Raw genomic sequence first — 17,092 nt, 5'->3', positions numbered from 1 at the left:
GGTGCTTGAAGGGTTGTCCCAATTCCAACACTTAGGTGCAGGATTTCACCCCTTCCCTTTGTAACTCTGTTCTAAATGGGGGGTAGCTTAAATCTTAAATCATGCAGAAATCACAGGGGCAAGAATGTTGAACTAGTGCACTGTTTAAGATGGAATAGGACATTTTGTTAGCTTGCTAGCTAGCAGGCTACCTAGACATACCACTAGCAATTGTTTAAGCTTTTTATGAGGATAAAGATAGAATAATTTTAAACTATATCAAACTTAAACAAGGAAAATTCTAAATTTGTGTGGGTTTTTTGTAGTTTGTTCAGACGTCTTACCAGTAATTTCTCATGGCCTTCTGTTTCGATTTTGGCTGTGACAAATCTCTGTTTAAAACCCTCTATCCCAACCAGATTTTGGACACCCTACTCTTAAGTACAAATGTGCACAATGGAAAGTCAGGGTTAAGTGGTAGTGGCAAGTGATGAAATGGGATTAGGCAAAATCTATTCATCTTAAATCACATTAATTAACTTTAACCCTTTGAACCCTAGGCTGTTTTGGTGTGTTTTTTTCTTCGTTTTTTATCAGTTCCTCTTTCAGGTTTTATAACACAGTAGTTATATCAGACAGCCACATGCCCTGATCTCTTTTACTCCAGAAGCCATACGGCTGCTCAAAAATATAATCACTTAAAATGTATAAGTCAGCAGAATAGTTACATTTTCCTGGAGCTGACCATGTTTTGGTCAAAATTTTACCAAGCGCCTGTTTTTTTTTTTTTGTTTTTGTTTTTTGTTTTTTTTACTTATTTTTGAATGTATAGACTTTTAATATATTCACACCTAAGATATTTTTTCAAAAATGGTGAGACTAGAGTGTTTATGAGTTAAAAGCATGAGAATATTGATGATATATAGTTCATTACATGGTTTATTACTTTGATAAAATACATTGAGAGCATCAGGCTGATTTATTTTTCTTGATAATCACACCACTAGGATACAGATTAATCACACCTCTAGGATACATGTAGATACTAAAAACCTGACACTCAGAGCAGCCTATGCCTTTCAGTATTTTGAGGATCAGGACACACAAAGAAAAACTATATACAAAAATATAAATGTTTTAGTCTAAATAAGTAGAAATGTTTAGTGCAAAATAACTACTTATTGAAAATGTGCAAGTAAAATAAAAACTATATAAAGTAGTGCGCACACCATATCTAGCTTTAGTTTGAGTAAAGCAGGTAGTTTCACACTTTTTCTGTGGACACTTTTGAGTCATTTACTGATATTATTATTTGGTTTGAAACATCATATAAATATGTTTGAAGCACTAAAGGTAAATAATATTGGTTGGGGAAGGAGATCTCACTTTTTTAGGTGTTTTTCTCAATGGGTTTCTTGTAGATGCACTGGGATGTCATTGCTATTTTTAGAAAGAGTAAGTTCTGCCCTTCTTTTCTAACCATATATGGATTATGTTTATGTATAAAGGGATTCCTGAGTAATTAAGCTGAGAACACAAGGTGCAATATTGGACGGAAAATCCGTCCGTAGGTTTCTAAGGGTTAATATGCAGCCGTTGAATGCATCTGATACAGTCCTTATATTATGATTATAACAAGAACCAGATCATATCAGAATTTAATGTTTTATTTTTCATCACACTTCATAAACAATCACATACACAGGCTTTACTGCTGCTGTCCTCTAGAGTGAGCAGCATGTCAGTGACGGCTAACCGGATGATGAAATGTGAGCGTGAGAGTCTGTTCATACTAATGACAGATATGGGTCACTTCCAGACCTGCATATAATCTATCGAGGCAGGAGGATCAGGATTCAGCAGTGATGTGTGGAGTGTGAATATATACTTATAGCTTTAGTATCACAGTGTGTATCCCTGATTAGGTTTTGGTTTCTGTGTGATCTGTGTGTGTTTCAGTGTGTGTGTGTTGTGGGGTCTGGACTTTAGACGGCTGGATAGATGATGCACTCGGGGGGGATGAGTAGAGATTTGGGGCTCATCCACTCCGAGCACACTGTTCCTATCGCTGCTCTGGGGATGGGTTTGCACTGCACAGAAATGATGGAGTTTGGGAAAATTTGGTGTATAGATGGAAAATAAATAGGCATATTCCACCAAATAGGTGCCATTTCTGTTTATAAAGCATCTATTAAGCATAGTCTTTTGTACATTGAGCTAATTGCAAAAGTAATATATTTAATAAAACATCAATAAAAACACTAAACAAGTAGCATTTATTAACTATCATCAATCTATAACTATAAACTGTACCATAAAATATAATTATTAAAATCATACAGAGATTTATTTTTTTCTTTGCATTGTTTTGTGACTACAAATCCCATCTATGCTTAAAAATGTTTTTTTATTTTTTGTAATAAATCAATTATACTTAAGTTAAAATACACATTTTAGTTGTGTCCCTGGGTTTCACTCAGTCCTGTTACTGTAAATCATAACCCCATCTTAAAACATCTGGAACATTCTACAAGTCACATGTACAACAGGAAGTGACATCAGTTCTTCTGAAGATCATGGGAAGAGCAAAATTAAGTTTCCTAATTTGTTTTTCTGTATATTTGATCTTATTGTAACTACGACTGAGGAGGTCAATCTCAACACTATTGTATAATTCCTGTTACCTAAATGAATTCTTAGATTTTATTTTTTTTATTTTTAAAATACAAATTTTGGGAAATCCACTGCAATGTGCTCAGTCTTCATGCAATTAGCATAGCCGTCATTTAGATAATTTTCATGTTTTTGCTAATTCTATGCTAAAAACTTTCATTCCTGTTACTCAAATCATAAAAAGTCTTTATTGTACATAATTTTAAAAATCAAGTGTGTACATTTTATTTGACTAATGCTCTAGAAACCATTCCAAAGTAGTATGTTCATAATTCATTATTTGTAAGTCTTATATACTTTATAATGTGAAGTGATGTGATGTCCTGTTTACCAAGAACAGACATTACACTCAGCTTAAGAACATTCACTACCCCTCATTCCACTGCAGCTGCTTTTCTAAGAAACTGGCCTCAGTTCACTTTCATCTACTTAAGACTCGAAAAATAGAAAAGACACTTGTCACAAGTGTGTGTGTGTAATGATTGATGTGTGTGAAATGTGATGTTACTGCAGAGCTGGGTGATGATTTTCAGTGCTGTTTATTATGGGCTGCCGCTTCTGACTGATCAATATGGAATCAGAGGAAACCGTGACAACAGGAGCCCCACTGTGTCAGACTTCTCTCTCTCTCTCTTTATCTCTCTCTCACACTCTTTTTTTCTCACTCACTCATTTACTCACTCTCTCTCTCTGTCTCTCTCTGTCTCTCTCTCTCTCTTTCTCTTCTTTGTACTTTCTTCTTCTTCACCTCCTCTTGTCCTTCTACCATCTTTCTCTACCTCTCTCATTCACATTTTCTCTCACTTTCTTTTACTTTTCCTTTTGCCATGTGTCATTATACTGTCTCTCTGTCACTTTGTGATTCTCTCTTCTTTTTTCTCTTTTGTTATTCTCTCACTCCTCTCTTTCCCTCACTTCTGTCTCTATCATTCTCCCTTTTCCTCTCTTTCTCACTCATTCATTTACATTCATTTACATTCATCTCCTCTTACTGTTTTTCTCTTCTTTTGCTGTTTTCTTTCTCTTTTCTGTGGTTCTTTTCTTATATCTGTCTTACAGCAACATTCTAGCCACTGCTCCATCACTCATTCATTTCATTTCTTTTTCACTCATTCATTCATTTCATTCATTTGTCTTTTTCACTTACTTATTTACACACTTTCCTCTCTCTTCCTGTCTTTCTCTTTATTTTTTTTTCTGATCTTTTCCCATACCATTCCCTTTTAATATATCACTCACTCACTCATGCTCTCTCTCTCTCTCTCTCTCTCTCTCTCTCTCTCTCTGTCTCTCTCTCTCAGGCTACTGTGTATTTGCATGCTGCAGTCATTCCAGCCTCTGTATCCCTGCAGTAATTGGAAAGCCGTCACTGTTCAGCTCAATGTTGGGAGAGAAGCAGGGATGTGAGAGGCAAAAGGAGGGAGAGGGAGAGAGGGAGGGAAGGAGAAAGAGGGAGGGCGTGAGTGTGCTGATGGATCTGGCCGGTGAGGGAAGGGGGCAGCGGAGGCTGTTTCTCGGGGCAGAAACGTGTTGAGTGAAGTTGGTGGAGGAAACATCATGACTTAGGCAGACAATCACAGCTCTGAACTCCGGGCAGAGTCAGCATGCTGACCACTCGGAGAGAGAGAGAGAGAGAGAGAGAGAGAGGGAGGAGGGCATGTCTCACAGCTGCATGGTGTGGCAGGGGGGGTGCAAGTTTGTGTGTGTGTGTGTGTGTGTGTGAGTGAGTGAGTGAGTGAGCTACGAGTGTGTGTTTTGGGATGACGTACAGGCTGTTCTTCTTTGGCTGCTGTGTTGCTGCACTGAAAGGGAGTAAAGGGATGGAAGATGCATGTGGCACAGTGATTGCTGTGTGGAGTGTGAGCGTGCGCATGTGTGTGTGTGCCTGCATTTAAGAGAGTGTGTGTGTGTGTGTGTGTGTGTGATGAATGGGCGAGCTAGAAGGCTCTGAGATGAATGAGACAGACGTAGAGCAGCGGCTACTCAGCCTGCAGCTGCATTAACATTCAGAACCTGTCTTTCAGAGAGAGAGAGAGAGAGAGAGAGAGAGAGAGAGGAAAAGAGAGAGGAAAAGAGAGAGAGAGCTCTAGAAGGAATAGGAAAGAAGGAGACGAAAGAGCAGGAGAGGGAAGGGCAGGGAGTCTGAGGGTAGAGAGAGGGAGAGGTAGGAGGGGCGGTGTGTTGATTACGGCAGAGGGAGCAGCGTGTGTGTGTGTGTGTGTGTGTGTGTGTGAGTCTGAGTGTGTGTGTGTGTTTGCTTGGCTGGGGATTTTTGTTTAGGGGGGTGAGGTAAGTCGCACTTCCCCACGCTAATCAATCCAGACCCCCTGGCGGCCGGGCGTTATCGTCGTCGTGGCTGAGGGTTCGGCGTGCGGATAGAATGTGCAGAGAGGGGCGGGTGTGTGTGAGCCCAGGCACGGGAAGAGAGCGAGCGCAGCCGCGTCAGTGCGCGAGAGTGTGTGTGTGCGAGCGCGAGAGCCGCGGGGAGCGGACATGCCCCGCTCGCGGCCGGCCAAGCCCCAGCCCTCAGCACCACGGACAGCGACAGGCGTCCGCTAACGGCAGCGCCGGGTGAGGGAGGAGAGGAGGAGGAGGAGGGGGAGGAGGAGGTGGAGGAGAAGGAGGAGGAGAAAAGGAGGAGAAAGCAGGAGGAGTGGGAAGAGGAGGGCCTGGCCGGACCGGGAGGACTGAGAAGAGGACCTGTGTGTGTGTGTGTGTGTGTGTGTGAGTGAGAGAGAGAGAGTGTGTGTGAGTGTGTGAGAGAGTGAGAGTCCCCGTGCATGTGTGTGTGTGCGGTGGCGGCAGCACGCACCTGCTCTCGCGGCTCGCTCACGGGACCATGTCGGTGACCACCGGATTTGGCTACCAGTTGCCGGGCATCACCACCGTAACCTATGTTTTTGTTTACAGCCCCGGGACAGTGCAGCGGGACCCCAGCCCGCCCCCCTCAGGGCCCCCCTCACACGCTCTCTCAGGGGCCCGCGGGCCCAAGCGGAAACTCTACAGCGCCGTGCCGGGACGCACCTTCATCGTGGTCAAGCCCTACACGCCTCAAGGAGAGGGAGAGATCCAGCTGAACCGTGGAGAGAGGGTCAAAGGTTAGTACCGCCTCCTTCATCTCAGTCACCTTCCTCATTCTGCTGGAGCTTTTTTTGTTTTTTTGTTTGTTTGTTTGTTTGTTTGTTTGTTTGTTTGTTTGATTGATTGGTTGATTGATTGATTGATTGATTGATTGATTGATTGATTGTTTGATGATGAATGTGGGTATATTTGCTACATCCTGACATACATCAGTGTAGGATGTATTGAGTGCTATAACAGCATAGGACAGAGTATGGGACACTTTAAAAAGCAAGCTTCAGCTATGAAAAATCAGGTCTGGTACAGTAGAATTTATGTGTAGGATACAACTTCAGTGAGTATAGAATATGTACAGAAGATGCACATGCTGTGTAGAGTGTAGACTGTGTAGAACATCGTCATAGACCTGCTACAGTTTAGACCACTGTGCTGTGTAGAATATCAAAGTAATCTTGAAAGAGTGAAGATTGTGTAGAACATCATAAAAGCATGCTAGAGTGTAGACTGTGTAGAACAACATCACAAACTTCGGACAGTTTAGACTGTGTAGAACATGAGGGTAATAATGGAAGAGTGTAGACTGTGTAGAACACCATAGTAAGCATGCTAGAGTGTAGACTGTGTAGAACACCATGATAAACTTTGGACACTGTAGACTGTGTAGAACACCATGGTAATCATGCTAGAGTGTAGACTGTGTATATCATTATGGTAAGCCTTTGACAGTCTGTGTAGAACACCAGGGTAAATATGGGAAAGTGTATGCTGTGTAGAACACCATAATAAGCGTGCTAGAGTGTAGACTGTGTAGAACACGAGGGTAAACATGAGACAGTGAAGACTGAGTAGAACATCATGACACATCCGGGCCAGGGAAGCAGAACACAATGATAAACCTGCAACTTTGTAAACTGTGTATAACATTGTGGTAAACATGGGACAGTGTAGACTGTGCAGAACACCAGACTAAACGTGGGACAGTATAGACTGTGTAAAACACTATTGTAAACATGGGGACAGTGTAGACTGTGTAGAACACTATTGTAAACACTATTGTAAACAAGGGGACAGTGTAGACTGTGTAGAACACTATTGTAAACATGGGGATAGTGTAGACTGTGTAGAACACTATTGTAAACATGGGGACAGTGTAGACTATGTAGAACAACATGGTTGACATGGTACAGTGTAGACTGTTAGAACACAATGGTAAATGCGGGGCAGTGTGGACTGTGTGTAACGTTGAGGCAAACATGGAACAGTGTAGACTGTGTGGAACCCATAGTAAGCATACTAGAGTGTAGACTGTGTAGAACATCAGGGTAAACATGGAAGAGTGAAGACCAGTGAAGTAGAACACAATGATAAACCTGCAAGTTTGAAGGCAGTGTATAACTTTGTGGTATATATGGGACAGTGTAGACTGTGTAGAACACCAGGTTAAGAATAGGACATTGTAGTGTAGACTGTTAGAACACCATGTATAGAATGCCAAAGTAAGCATGCTAGAACACTAGGGAAATCATGGGAAAGTGTAGACTGTAGAACACCATAGTAAGCATGCTAGAGTGTAGACTGTGCAGAACACCAGGGTAAAATGGGGAGAGTGTAGACTGTGTAGAACACAAGGATAAACATGTGACACTGTACACTGTTAAAACTGGTATATGCTGGACAGTGAAGCATAACACAATGTAAACCTGCAACTTTGTAGACCTACACTTTGTAGACACAATAGTAAGCATGCTAGGGTGTAGACTTTGTAGAACACCAGGGTAAATATGGAACAGTGTAGATTGTGTAGAACACCATGGTAAGCATGATAAATTATAGACTGTGTTAAACACCATGGTAGACCTGCTAAAGTATAAACTGTGCAGAACATCAAGGTAAGCATGCTTTTAATGTAAACTGTGTAAAACATTGTGATAGACCTGCTACACTACAGAAGATTAGAACAGTGTGATAGATCTTCTACATTGTAGACTGTGTAGAGAGTGTGGATTATGTAGAACACCATAATAAGCATAGAGTTTGGCTGTGTAGACCACCTGCATAATCCTGTAAACTATGTAGACAACCTGTCTAATCCTGTAGGCTGTGTAGACCACCTTTATAATCCTGTAGGCTGTGTAGACCACCTGTATAATCCTGCTGCCACAGCATAGGCCATGAAGAACACCATGTTATTCCTGTTACAGTGTAGACTGTGTAGAACATCAGGCTCGACCTGCCAGAGTGTGATATCATGATAACCCTGCTTTAACACAGAGCACTACAGTAGATCATTTGATGCACCTTCCACACTGTAGATGATAGATCTGCTACATTGTAGACTGTTTAAACCAATATGATAGTCATGGAACACCATGGTATACCTGCTGCAGTGTAGACAGTGCCAATACACCCCAGGACACAGTCAGTATCATATTATTGAACTGTTACAATATTGCAGTAAATTATAATATGTATCATTGATATAGAAGACTGGGCAGTAACCCAGTGTGTGTATCCACTATAGCACTATAACACTCCAGCAGCATGTATGAAAAAATATACAGCTCTGGGAAAAAAGAGACCACTTAAAAATGATGAGTTTCTTTGTTTTACCAAATTGAAAACCTCTGGAATATAATGAAGAGGAAGATGGATGATTACAACCATCAAACCAAGCTAAAATGCTTGAATTCTTGCACCAGGAGTGGCATAAAGTTATCCAAAAGCAGTGAGTAAGACTGGTGGAGGAGAACACAATGCCAAGATGCATGAAAACTGTGATTAAAAACCAGGTTTAATATACCAAGTTCTGAACGAGGTCTGAAAGCTCTGCATCTTTTTGTTATTTCAGCCATTTCTCATTGTCTGCAAACAAATTCTCTAAATGATAATATTTTTATTTGGAATTTGTGGGAAAAGTTATCCATAGTTTATAGAATAAAACAACAATGTTTATTTTACTCAAATATATTCCTATAAATAGCAAAATCAGAGAAACTGATTCAGAAACTGAAGTGGTCTTTTACATTTTTTTCCAGAGCTATTTAAATACATACAGCTATATGTGTGGTTACAGAGAAAATAACATAAACTGTACTATATTATAGCAGTATAATAACAGTGTAATATACATAGGAATACATTTAAAGCTCATTATTTATTAAAGGGCACCAAAGGAATTTCCTTTGGTTTAAAATGAAGGTCCCTATGGTCCCTATGGGACAGATGCTGCTGTCTAGAGACCATCTTTCATAACACACACACACACACACACATAAGCACGCACACACATAAGCGTGCACACACACACTAGATCCCGGCTGTAAGGATGCTCCATGCATGCTCATACTCACAGCTCCCATCCATCATGATAACACTGCTTTCTGTATAGAACTGAAGGGAAGATTAGTTTTCTCTTTAGGAACACTCAGCCTTCAGGTGAACTGGCTAAAAGTTCAGCTTCTCATCTTCTTGCCCAACATACAGTACTGTACACATAGAACTGCATTTTCTGTGTGTGTGTGTGTGTGTGTGTTTGTGTGTGTGTGCTACAGTATTAAAAGTAGAAAGTGAATGAATGGACTGGCATACAGCTGAAGTAAGGCTATGTCTAGACTAATGTGTGTATGTGTGTGAGTGTGTGCATGTCTGTAAGGGGGTGCCTGGACGATACCTTTTATTAAATACAGCTCTAGAAAAATTAAGAGACCACTTCACTATTTATAGGTATATATTAGAGTAAAATGAACATTGTTGTTTTATTATATTAACTATAGAACATGTGAATGGCTAAAATAACAAAAACTTTTTAAAGTTTTCAGAGTTCATCTTGGCATGTTCTCCTCCACCAGTCAGACACACTGCTTTTGGATAACTTTATGCCTTTACTCCTGGTGCAAAAATTCAAGCAGTTCAGCTTGGTTTGATGGCTTGTGATCATCCATCTTCCTCAACCCTGGTAAAATCAAAGTCAAAACTAATTATTTCTAAGTGGTCTCTTATTTGTTTTATCCAGAGCTGTGTGTATGCATGTGTGTATAGAGTACTGTCCAGAGATTTTAGACACTAAAGCATGGTATTTAAATTCATATAAATCTCCATATCACATTAGAACAGATGCAATTAAACAATACAATAAAATACAATAAAAGTAACAGTATTTCTTTATTTTGGAGAATTAAAAAAGGTGTCAATGGATCCATATACTCAAGAATATGTTGTTCACTTGTTCATCTATCAGTGGTTTTAATGTTATGGCTAATCAGTGTATGTGTGTGTCTGTGTGTGTGTGCTCCATTACTCATGTTCATGGCTTATGTGTTGCTCTGCTCTTGTCTCCATTCATGCTTCATTCCAGATTACCACTCAAACGCAGTGGAAGGTAAAGCACTTTGCATCCATCCCACTGCCCCTTCATCCCACACACTTACACACACACACTTGCACACACACACACACTTGCACACACACACACTTACACACATTCCCAAACACTCTCCTCTATGACCTTAATGCTGTTTTTGACCCTCGTCAGTCTCTTTGACTCTCCACTCCATGCCTTACCTGCATGCTGACAGTGTGACCACACACTATCACGTCATGCCATGCACACACACACACACACACACACACACACACACACAGAGATAGTGATCTAACTGTGCTCCTCGTCCTGCCTCTGTGCTCTCTCCTCTCTCACACCCTGAGGTTCAGATCTGTCCTGCTATGCCTGCTTCACCTCTCCCCTCCTCTCCTCTCCTCTTCTCTCTCACCCTTTTTCTGACTGGCTGTTTCTTTTTCCTTCTTTCTTTCGTTTTGTGCTCAGACTAAACATGTATCCTTAACCGCACTGGACACACACACACACACACACACACACCTTCCCCCACAAATAGCGCCTTCACTAATACCGTACACACATTCACAGAGTGAGAACAGCAGAGGTCATACTCACCCCGTGTCCCAGCCTTAATCCAGGGCTGCAGGTGCCAGTGTGCCTGTGCAAGTGCCAGGATGCCCATTGTGCTGTGGGTGGATGTGTTGGTATGAGCTGGTGGTGCTACAACGCAATGGCACTTTGCCTCTCTTTACAAACTGCCAGCACAAACCATATGCCCAAAATATGACTACGACTTCTGACGCAACTCTACCATATGTTAAAAAAAAAAACAGTACAGTACAATAATGAAAAAAAAGAAAATTGATTTTCCTGCTGGACAGACTTAAGGTGGCAATTTTACCTCGATTCTGTTCATGAAGTCCTATCTATATTTACAGTACAGACCAAAAGTTTGGACACACCTTCACTTGTTCAATGCGTTTTCTTTATTTTCATGACTATTTACATTGTAGATTCTCACTGAAGGCATCAGAACTATGAATGAACACATGTGGAGTTTTATGTACTTAACAAAAAATGACCTGTCCTCCACAGTCACCGGACCTGAACCCAATCTAGATGGTTTGGGGTGAGCTGGACCACAGAGTAAAGGCAGCTGTAGTAGCTAAGAAAAGAAAATACTCCGAAAAATGGGTCAATCAGGAAATCACCATGTCTACATCAATTCGTGAGATCATAGCCTGGCTCACCTTGGCTGAAGCCAAGCTGTAACAGAGTCGACATGGTCAGCTAAAGAGCTTACAGCTCAGTTTACACCAGCTAGTTAGCATTAGCTATCTTGTATCTTGATGCCAGTAATTATAGGTTTAAATCGGATCTCCGGTTGATTCTGCGTTTTACCGAGACCTTAAATATACTTTAGGGAAACACAGTTTGACAAGGTAGGTCAACTTGACAGAACCTCAGTCGTTTTGGGTTTCATGATATAGAGCCAACTCTGTGCCTTTGCCATGGTAAAACTGCCCGAACACCGAATAACCAAATCTGGTGTAAGAGTTTAGTAGCGTTAGTTTAGCTGCAAAAAAACGTTATCAATGCCGCAGTAAGAGCAGCGCCGCACGAGGGTGAGGAAAAGCCTCTTCTTTTTCAGACCACAAATAGACATTTAAAATGAATAAAAAACAATGGAATGAGACCTTTAAGTAACATTTCACTTAAACCGGTGCAGCAGTCACAATCTAGCACCTGTATGTTCTGCACCATTTAGGTGGAACAGAAAATTCCAAGAAGAAACTGGCAACTACAAGCCAACTTCAGTGAAGTAGTGAAGTTAGTGAAAGCGTGTTTGTTTGTAAGCAGTCAGCTATGCCGCAGTCCCTCGTGAGTGTGTGATTTTAGCGCATATTTCAGAGCCCTGTCCCCTTCCCCAGCTTCTGGAGAATTCTGAGCCCCCAGCGGGCCTGCTCTCAACCATCAGTCTCCTGATCCATTTATAATGCCTCCTCTCTAATCTACATTCATTAATGCACAAGTTACTGATGGCGAGAGCTTGACTGCTCCATTTTCCGAGCAGCACGGGAATGCTCGGCCGCCCTGGGATGAAGAGACGAGGCCAGAGCGGTCCTGGGCAGCTGTGGACAGGCATTCACACCAGTCAGCTTCCACACTGTGACTTTACCCCTGTGGTTCAGAGCCCAAGCTGTGTGATGATACGTGGCTGGGAATAGGTCTGGAAACAGCAGGCTGTGTTAGATACTGGGCTGTTGACCTGTTAGCTGCTTTAAAAGCTTTCTGTTCTCACCCAGAGAGCACACAATGAGGAGGTATCAGAGCTATCAAAAATGTCATTGCTCTCGTCTTGTTCCGGGGTCCAGCTCATCAGGAGGAATAAGTGGAATTTGTCTCACACACATATGTGGTCCTGTAACGGAAGATCTCTGTTTTTAGTGGATTTTTTTTTAACAACAGTGAAGGGACCTAGGGTCAGGAAAGGATAAGATAAGAGCTTAGCATCATCGCTAAGTGCTGGATGATACATTATCTATCCTGTATATACAGTATACTGACATTGGAATCACTCATTATTAGTATATATATATATTGCTTTACAAATCAAAATAATCCAAATAATAGAAGTAGTGCTAGGTTAGCAAAACCTTGTTTTAGTAGAGTAACCAAACTAAAAACAATGGTTAATTGATGGAACAACCATTCATTTGTTGTTTCTTCTAAAAAACAATGGTTTTAAAAGAGTTTATCCACCGTTTGTTTGGAGTAAAACTCTCCAGGGAAAACTTTAACACTAGATTTTGGAGCTGTGCTGTTTTGATTTGATTGTATTCAGCAACAAGAGCATCAGTGAGGTGTATTAGATGGATCATTCCACCATCATTCCAGAAAACACAGTTCTCCACTGCTCCACAGCTCAACGCTGAAGGGTTTTATAAACCTCTAGTCCACACCTGACATTAAACGTAGTGGCAACAGATTAATGGCAGGTAGGAAGGAGCCTGTTCTTTCATCACCTTGTAGGCATTTATGAGAGCTTTGAATGTAATATGAGAAGCAACCAATAGTCAGTGGAGCTCACACATGGGTCTGCTTTGGCTGGCTAATGGCTAATGTTACTAATGTTGTGTTATAAATGGTCGGATTTTTCTGACGTTGTACAGGGCAAGGCGGCTGGGACTGAGCAACTGCAGCAACATGGTTTAAAAAGAATAGAATAAAACAGAATAGAATAAAATAGAGTACAATAGAATAGCATTGAATTTGAGTAGAATATAATTTAAATAGAATAGAATGGAATTTGAATAGAATATTTTTAAGAATCCAATACTAATAAATGTTTTTGCTTGTCGTTTAAAATATAGTTATAATATAATATAATGCTAATCATTTTTCTTGAAAATGTTTTTAAATATCATAATACAATATTTTTAACGTACCCTTACTTTGTAGCACTATTATTTTAGAGTGTGGACTCACAATACAGTCTATTGAGAATAGATTTGATCCACCAGAGATTCATTTCAACATGAGCTTCAGATGTAAAAGCCTGGAAACAACATCTGACCTTTCTGTATAAAGGTGTTAGCATGTTCACTGACACATATTTGCATAAATTTGAATATTTACCTAGACATTGGACAGAATCCAGAATATGTCTTCTTTAGTATACTTTTATTTTGAGATTTTAAAAAATGGTTTAGATATGGGATCTACTATAACAATAAACCTACTGACAGATTAATGCATAACAGTAAACACTGTATCTTTCAGCTAAAAATAAAAATGATGTACATTTAGCATTGAAGGACATAGAAGTTCAAGGCAAAAAAATATTTTTGACAGGACCTAAAGGAGACTAAAGTGAATTAGTGGGAAGGAAATGAGGTTAGAAGTAGTTAGTTCTCTTTAGAGCTTTGTCTTCAGGAGTTACTGACTGATGCTTCTGATCTGGTAGTGGAAGGTAGTTTGTTCCACCATTGGGGAACTCTGTATGAGAACAGTCTGGATTGCTTTGTGTGAATGTTTGGCAAAGCGAGGCGACGTTCACTGGAGGAGCGCAATGGTCGGAAAGTAACATAGACATTTAGGAGTGATCAGTGCAGGTAGGAAGGAGCCTGTTCTGTCATCACTTTGTAGGCAATTGTAATACAGTATGTCTTCTTTAGTATACTTTTCATTTAGAGATTTTAAAAATATGTCTGATATGGGATCTACTATAACATTAAACCTACTGACAGATGAATGCATAAGACTAAATACTGTATCTGCCTGATTAAATAGCTCCTGTAAAGAGGTAGAATCTACAAATTAGGCAGGAATTAGTGAACAGTCAGCTCTTGTAGTTGATGATGTTGGTGCTGAAGCATGACAAGAACCAAATTATTGGGAAGGCTAGACTGGCAGGTCTTGTGGGATGTTTCGAGTACGAAGTGGTCAGTGTCTACCATAAGTGCTCCAAAGAAGGACAACCAGAGGACCTTTGATAGGGTTATGGTGCCCCATTATTCATTGATGCTTATGGAGGCCTCACCTCACAAGGTAACAATAGTCTTGGTGTCAGATACTACAGGAGAACATTTGCAGTAAAACGGAAATATTAATACACAATATTAGGCAGGTGGATTTAATGTTATGGCTGATTCAGGATTTTCTTTTGCAGATAGTGTTTGTTTTAGAAGCTGCTGTATCTTTCTAAGCGAGGAGCTGAGCATGAACAGGAACACACTTCACACCTCAGTCATCTTCTATTGCTGCTCTGACTAAAACAATCAATAGTAAGTGTTTACCAATCTGAGGTCTACTCGCTTGGAAAAAGCTCGACGGGTGAAAGGCAGCGTGGAGCTTCTGTCATTTATTGACAGAAAACATACAGTAGTATCGTCTCCAGTTCTGCTAGCTCCAGCCATTAAAATAAGGCACATTGTAGGAAAGATCCCAGAGAGGGATTAAGCCTAGTCTGGAACTACACAGAAAATAATTTAGTCTACAGCAAAGCTTAGTCTGGATTTGTAACATTTAGGCAGCCAAAATGTACATTCGGTATTCTGTATCAATGTACAGAATACCGAATGTATACAATATATGTTTTAATTATTTTTTTTCATTTAAAAGCCTGATAATTCTGTATAATGAAATTGACACATATTCAGTTGATGTTTTTTATAATCTTTACTGGTACAAAAAAAAACATGGGTACAAAATAAGTTTTACTTTCACTGAAAGATACCTCAATATAAGGTACAACCCCAACCACAAGCTTTGTACTCTTTTTTTTTTTTTTTAGTACAAATCTGTACTTATTTTCTTATCGTGCACATCACTGTCAGGATGTAAGGTTTTCAGACTGTTAATGCAAATTTTAATATAATCTGATACCCCGATGCTGTAATATGTTTGGAAAATACTGTCATATTAAATTTTCTAATCCCCACCCAGTATTATCCCAACAGGAGTGCATTGTTTCGCTTCCTCTGCATGCAAATTTCTGTTGACAAATGCCATCAAGCTATGTCACCTCCTGCATATTCCCTCATTTTTCCTTCCTTCCAGCATTGCTCATCAATCTCTCTCTCTCTCTCTTTCTCTCTTTCTTCCTCTTTCATTTCCCTCGGTCTAGTTGACTCAGAGGATAACGTATATGAAGAAATCCAGCTTGGTAAACATCAGACCTTCTTCACTAGCTGCTTCCTAGCTGCTTCCTCCATTAGTGCTAGTGCTGACAGGAATAGCTCTTCTTAGGTTTAGGAGTGCATGTAGAGCTTCTTCAGTGCTCTGTTCCTCGAAGTCGGGTTCTGTTCACTGCTGATGACGTGTGTCTTGTTTCTCGGCTCTATCAGAAGCAGCAGAAGGGAGTGAAGCAGAAGGTAAAGGTATTAATACAGTGACTTTAGTGCTGGAGCTTCTGTCCTGGGCTGCTCCAGACTCCCTGTAGGTGCAGCAGGGCTCATGTAGGCCAGTAGGTGCTTTTGAATAACGGAGAGGGGAGTCCCCACTGGTCCTCTTCAGTAGGTCACTAGGTGCTCCACTAGCCTGTAGAGTAGATGATAGATGAGCCTTGTGTGTGTGAATGTGTGTGTGTGTGTGTGTGTGTGTGTTGCCAGTAGATTTTGTTTCTTATTCAAGGTGCAGGGAGAAGTGTTAATAAAATATTTACAGTAACAAAAAGGTGCTGATCAATTGCTTTTCTTTGTAAACGCAGTAAATCTTTGCTCTGTAGTCATAATCTCACTTTTTGTGTTTTTTTTTTATATATTTGTGATTATTTATTCATGAATGCATTCTTTCATAGCAATTGTTATAAAGAGACTTACAGAACTTTACAGAACATTGGAAAAAAAAATTAAGCCCATTTAACCCAATAAGAAAATGACAATATACAATATTTGATTGTAGAATGTTTTGTTTGTATCAATTGTTCATGTTCATTTTATATTTTAATTTTTTTTATTTACGTATGTGCATTAATTGTTTATATCATTATTTACAGCTATGTAAAAAAAAAAATAAGGGGCCACTTACAAATGATTAGTTTCTTTAATTTTACCTAATTGAAAACCTCTGGAATATAATCAAAAGATCAAAAGGGTAGATGGATGATCACAACCCATCAAACCAAACTGAACTGCTTGAATTTTTGCTTTAAGAGCAAAAATGCTTTTTAAGTCCAAAAGCAGTGTTTAAGACTTGTGGAGGAGAACATGCCAAGATGCATGACAACTGTGATTAAAAAAACAGGGTTATTCTACCAAATATTGATTTCTGAACTGCAAAACTGTTTTCTTTGCATTATTTGAAGGTCTGAAAGCTCTGCATCTTTTTTAGCCATTTCTAATTTCCTGCAAATAAATGCTCTAAATGAGAATATTTCTTTTTGTAATTTGGGAGAAATGTTGTCTGTAGTTTATAGAATAAAACAACAATGTTCATTTTACTCAAACATATACCTATAAATAGCAAAATCAGAGAAATTGATTCAGAAACTGAAGTGGTCTCTTAATTTTTTCCAGAGCT

At 39.9% G+C, this 17,092-nt stretch overlaps 1 protein-coding gene across 4 annotated transcripts in view; it reads left to right on the top strand.

The window, feature by feature from the left end:
• shank3a (SH3 and multiple ankyrin repeat domains 3a) overlaps positions 1 to 17,092 on the top strand; it is a 475,306-nt gene that overhangs the window by 344,741 nt on the left and 113,473 nt on the right. For all 4 annotated transcript variants that reach the window (XM_049483671.1, XM_049483669.1, XM_049483670.1 and 1 more), the window contains one exon: positions 5,563 to 5,750. In XM_049483671.1, coding sequence (XP_049339628.1) covers positions 5,563 to 5,750 — 188 coding nt within the window. The remainder of the gene's footprint in view (positions 1 to 5,562; positions 5,751 to 17,092) is intronic.

This window comes from Astyanax mexicanus, chromosome 9, assembly GCF_023375975.1.
Source record: "Astyanax mexicanus isolate ESR-SI-001 chromosome 9, AstMex3_surface, whole genome shotgun sequence".
NCBI lineage: Eukaryota > Metazoa > Chordata > Actinopteri > Characiformes > Acestrorhamphidae > Astyanax > Astyanax mexicanus.
This window is presented reverse-complemented; position numbering and strand designations above follow the sequence as displayed.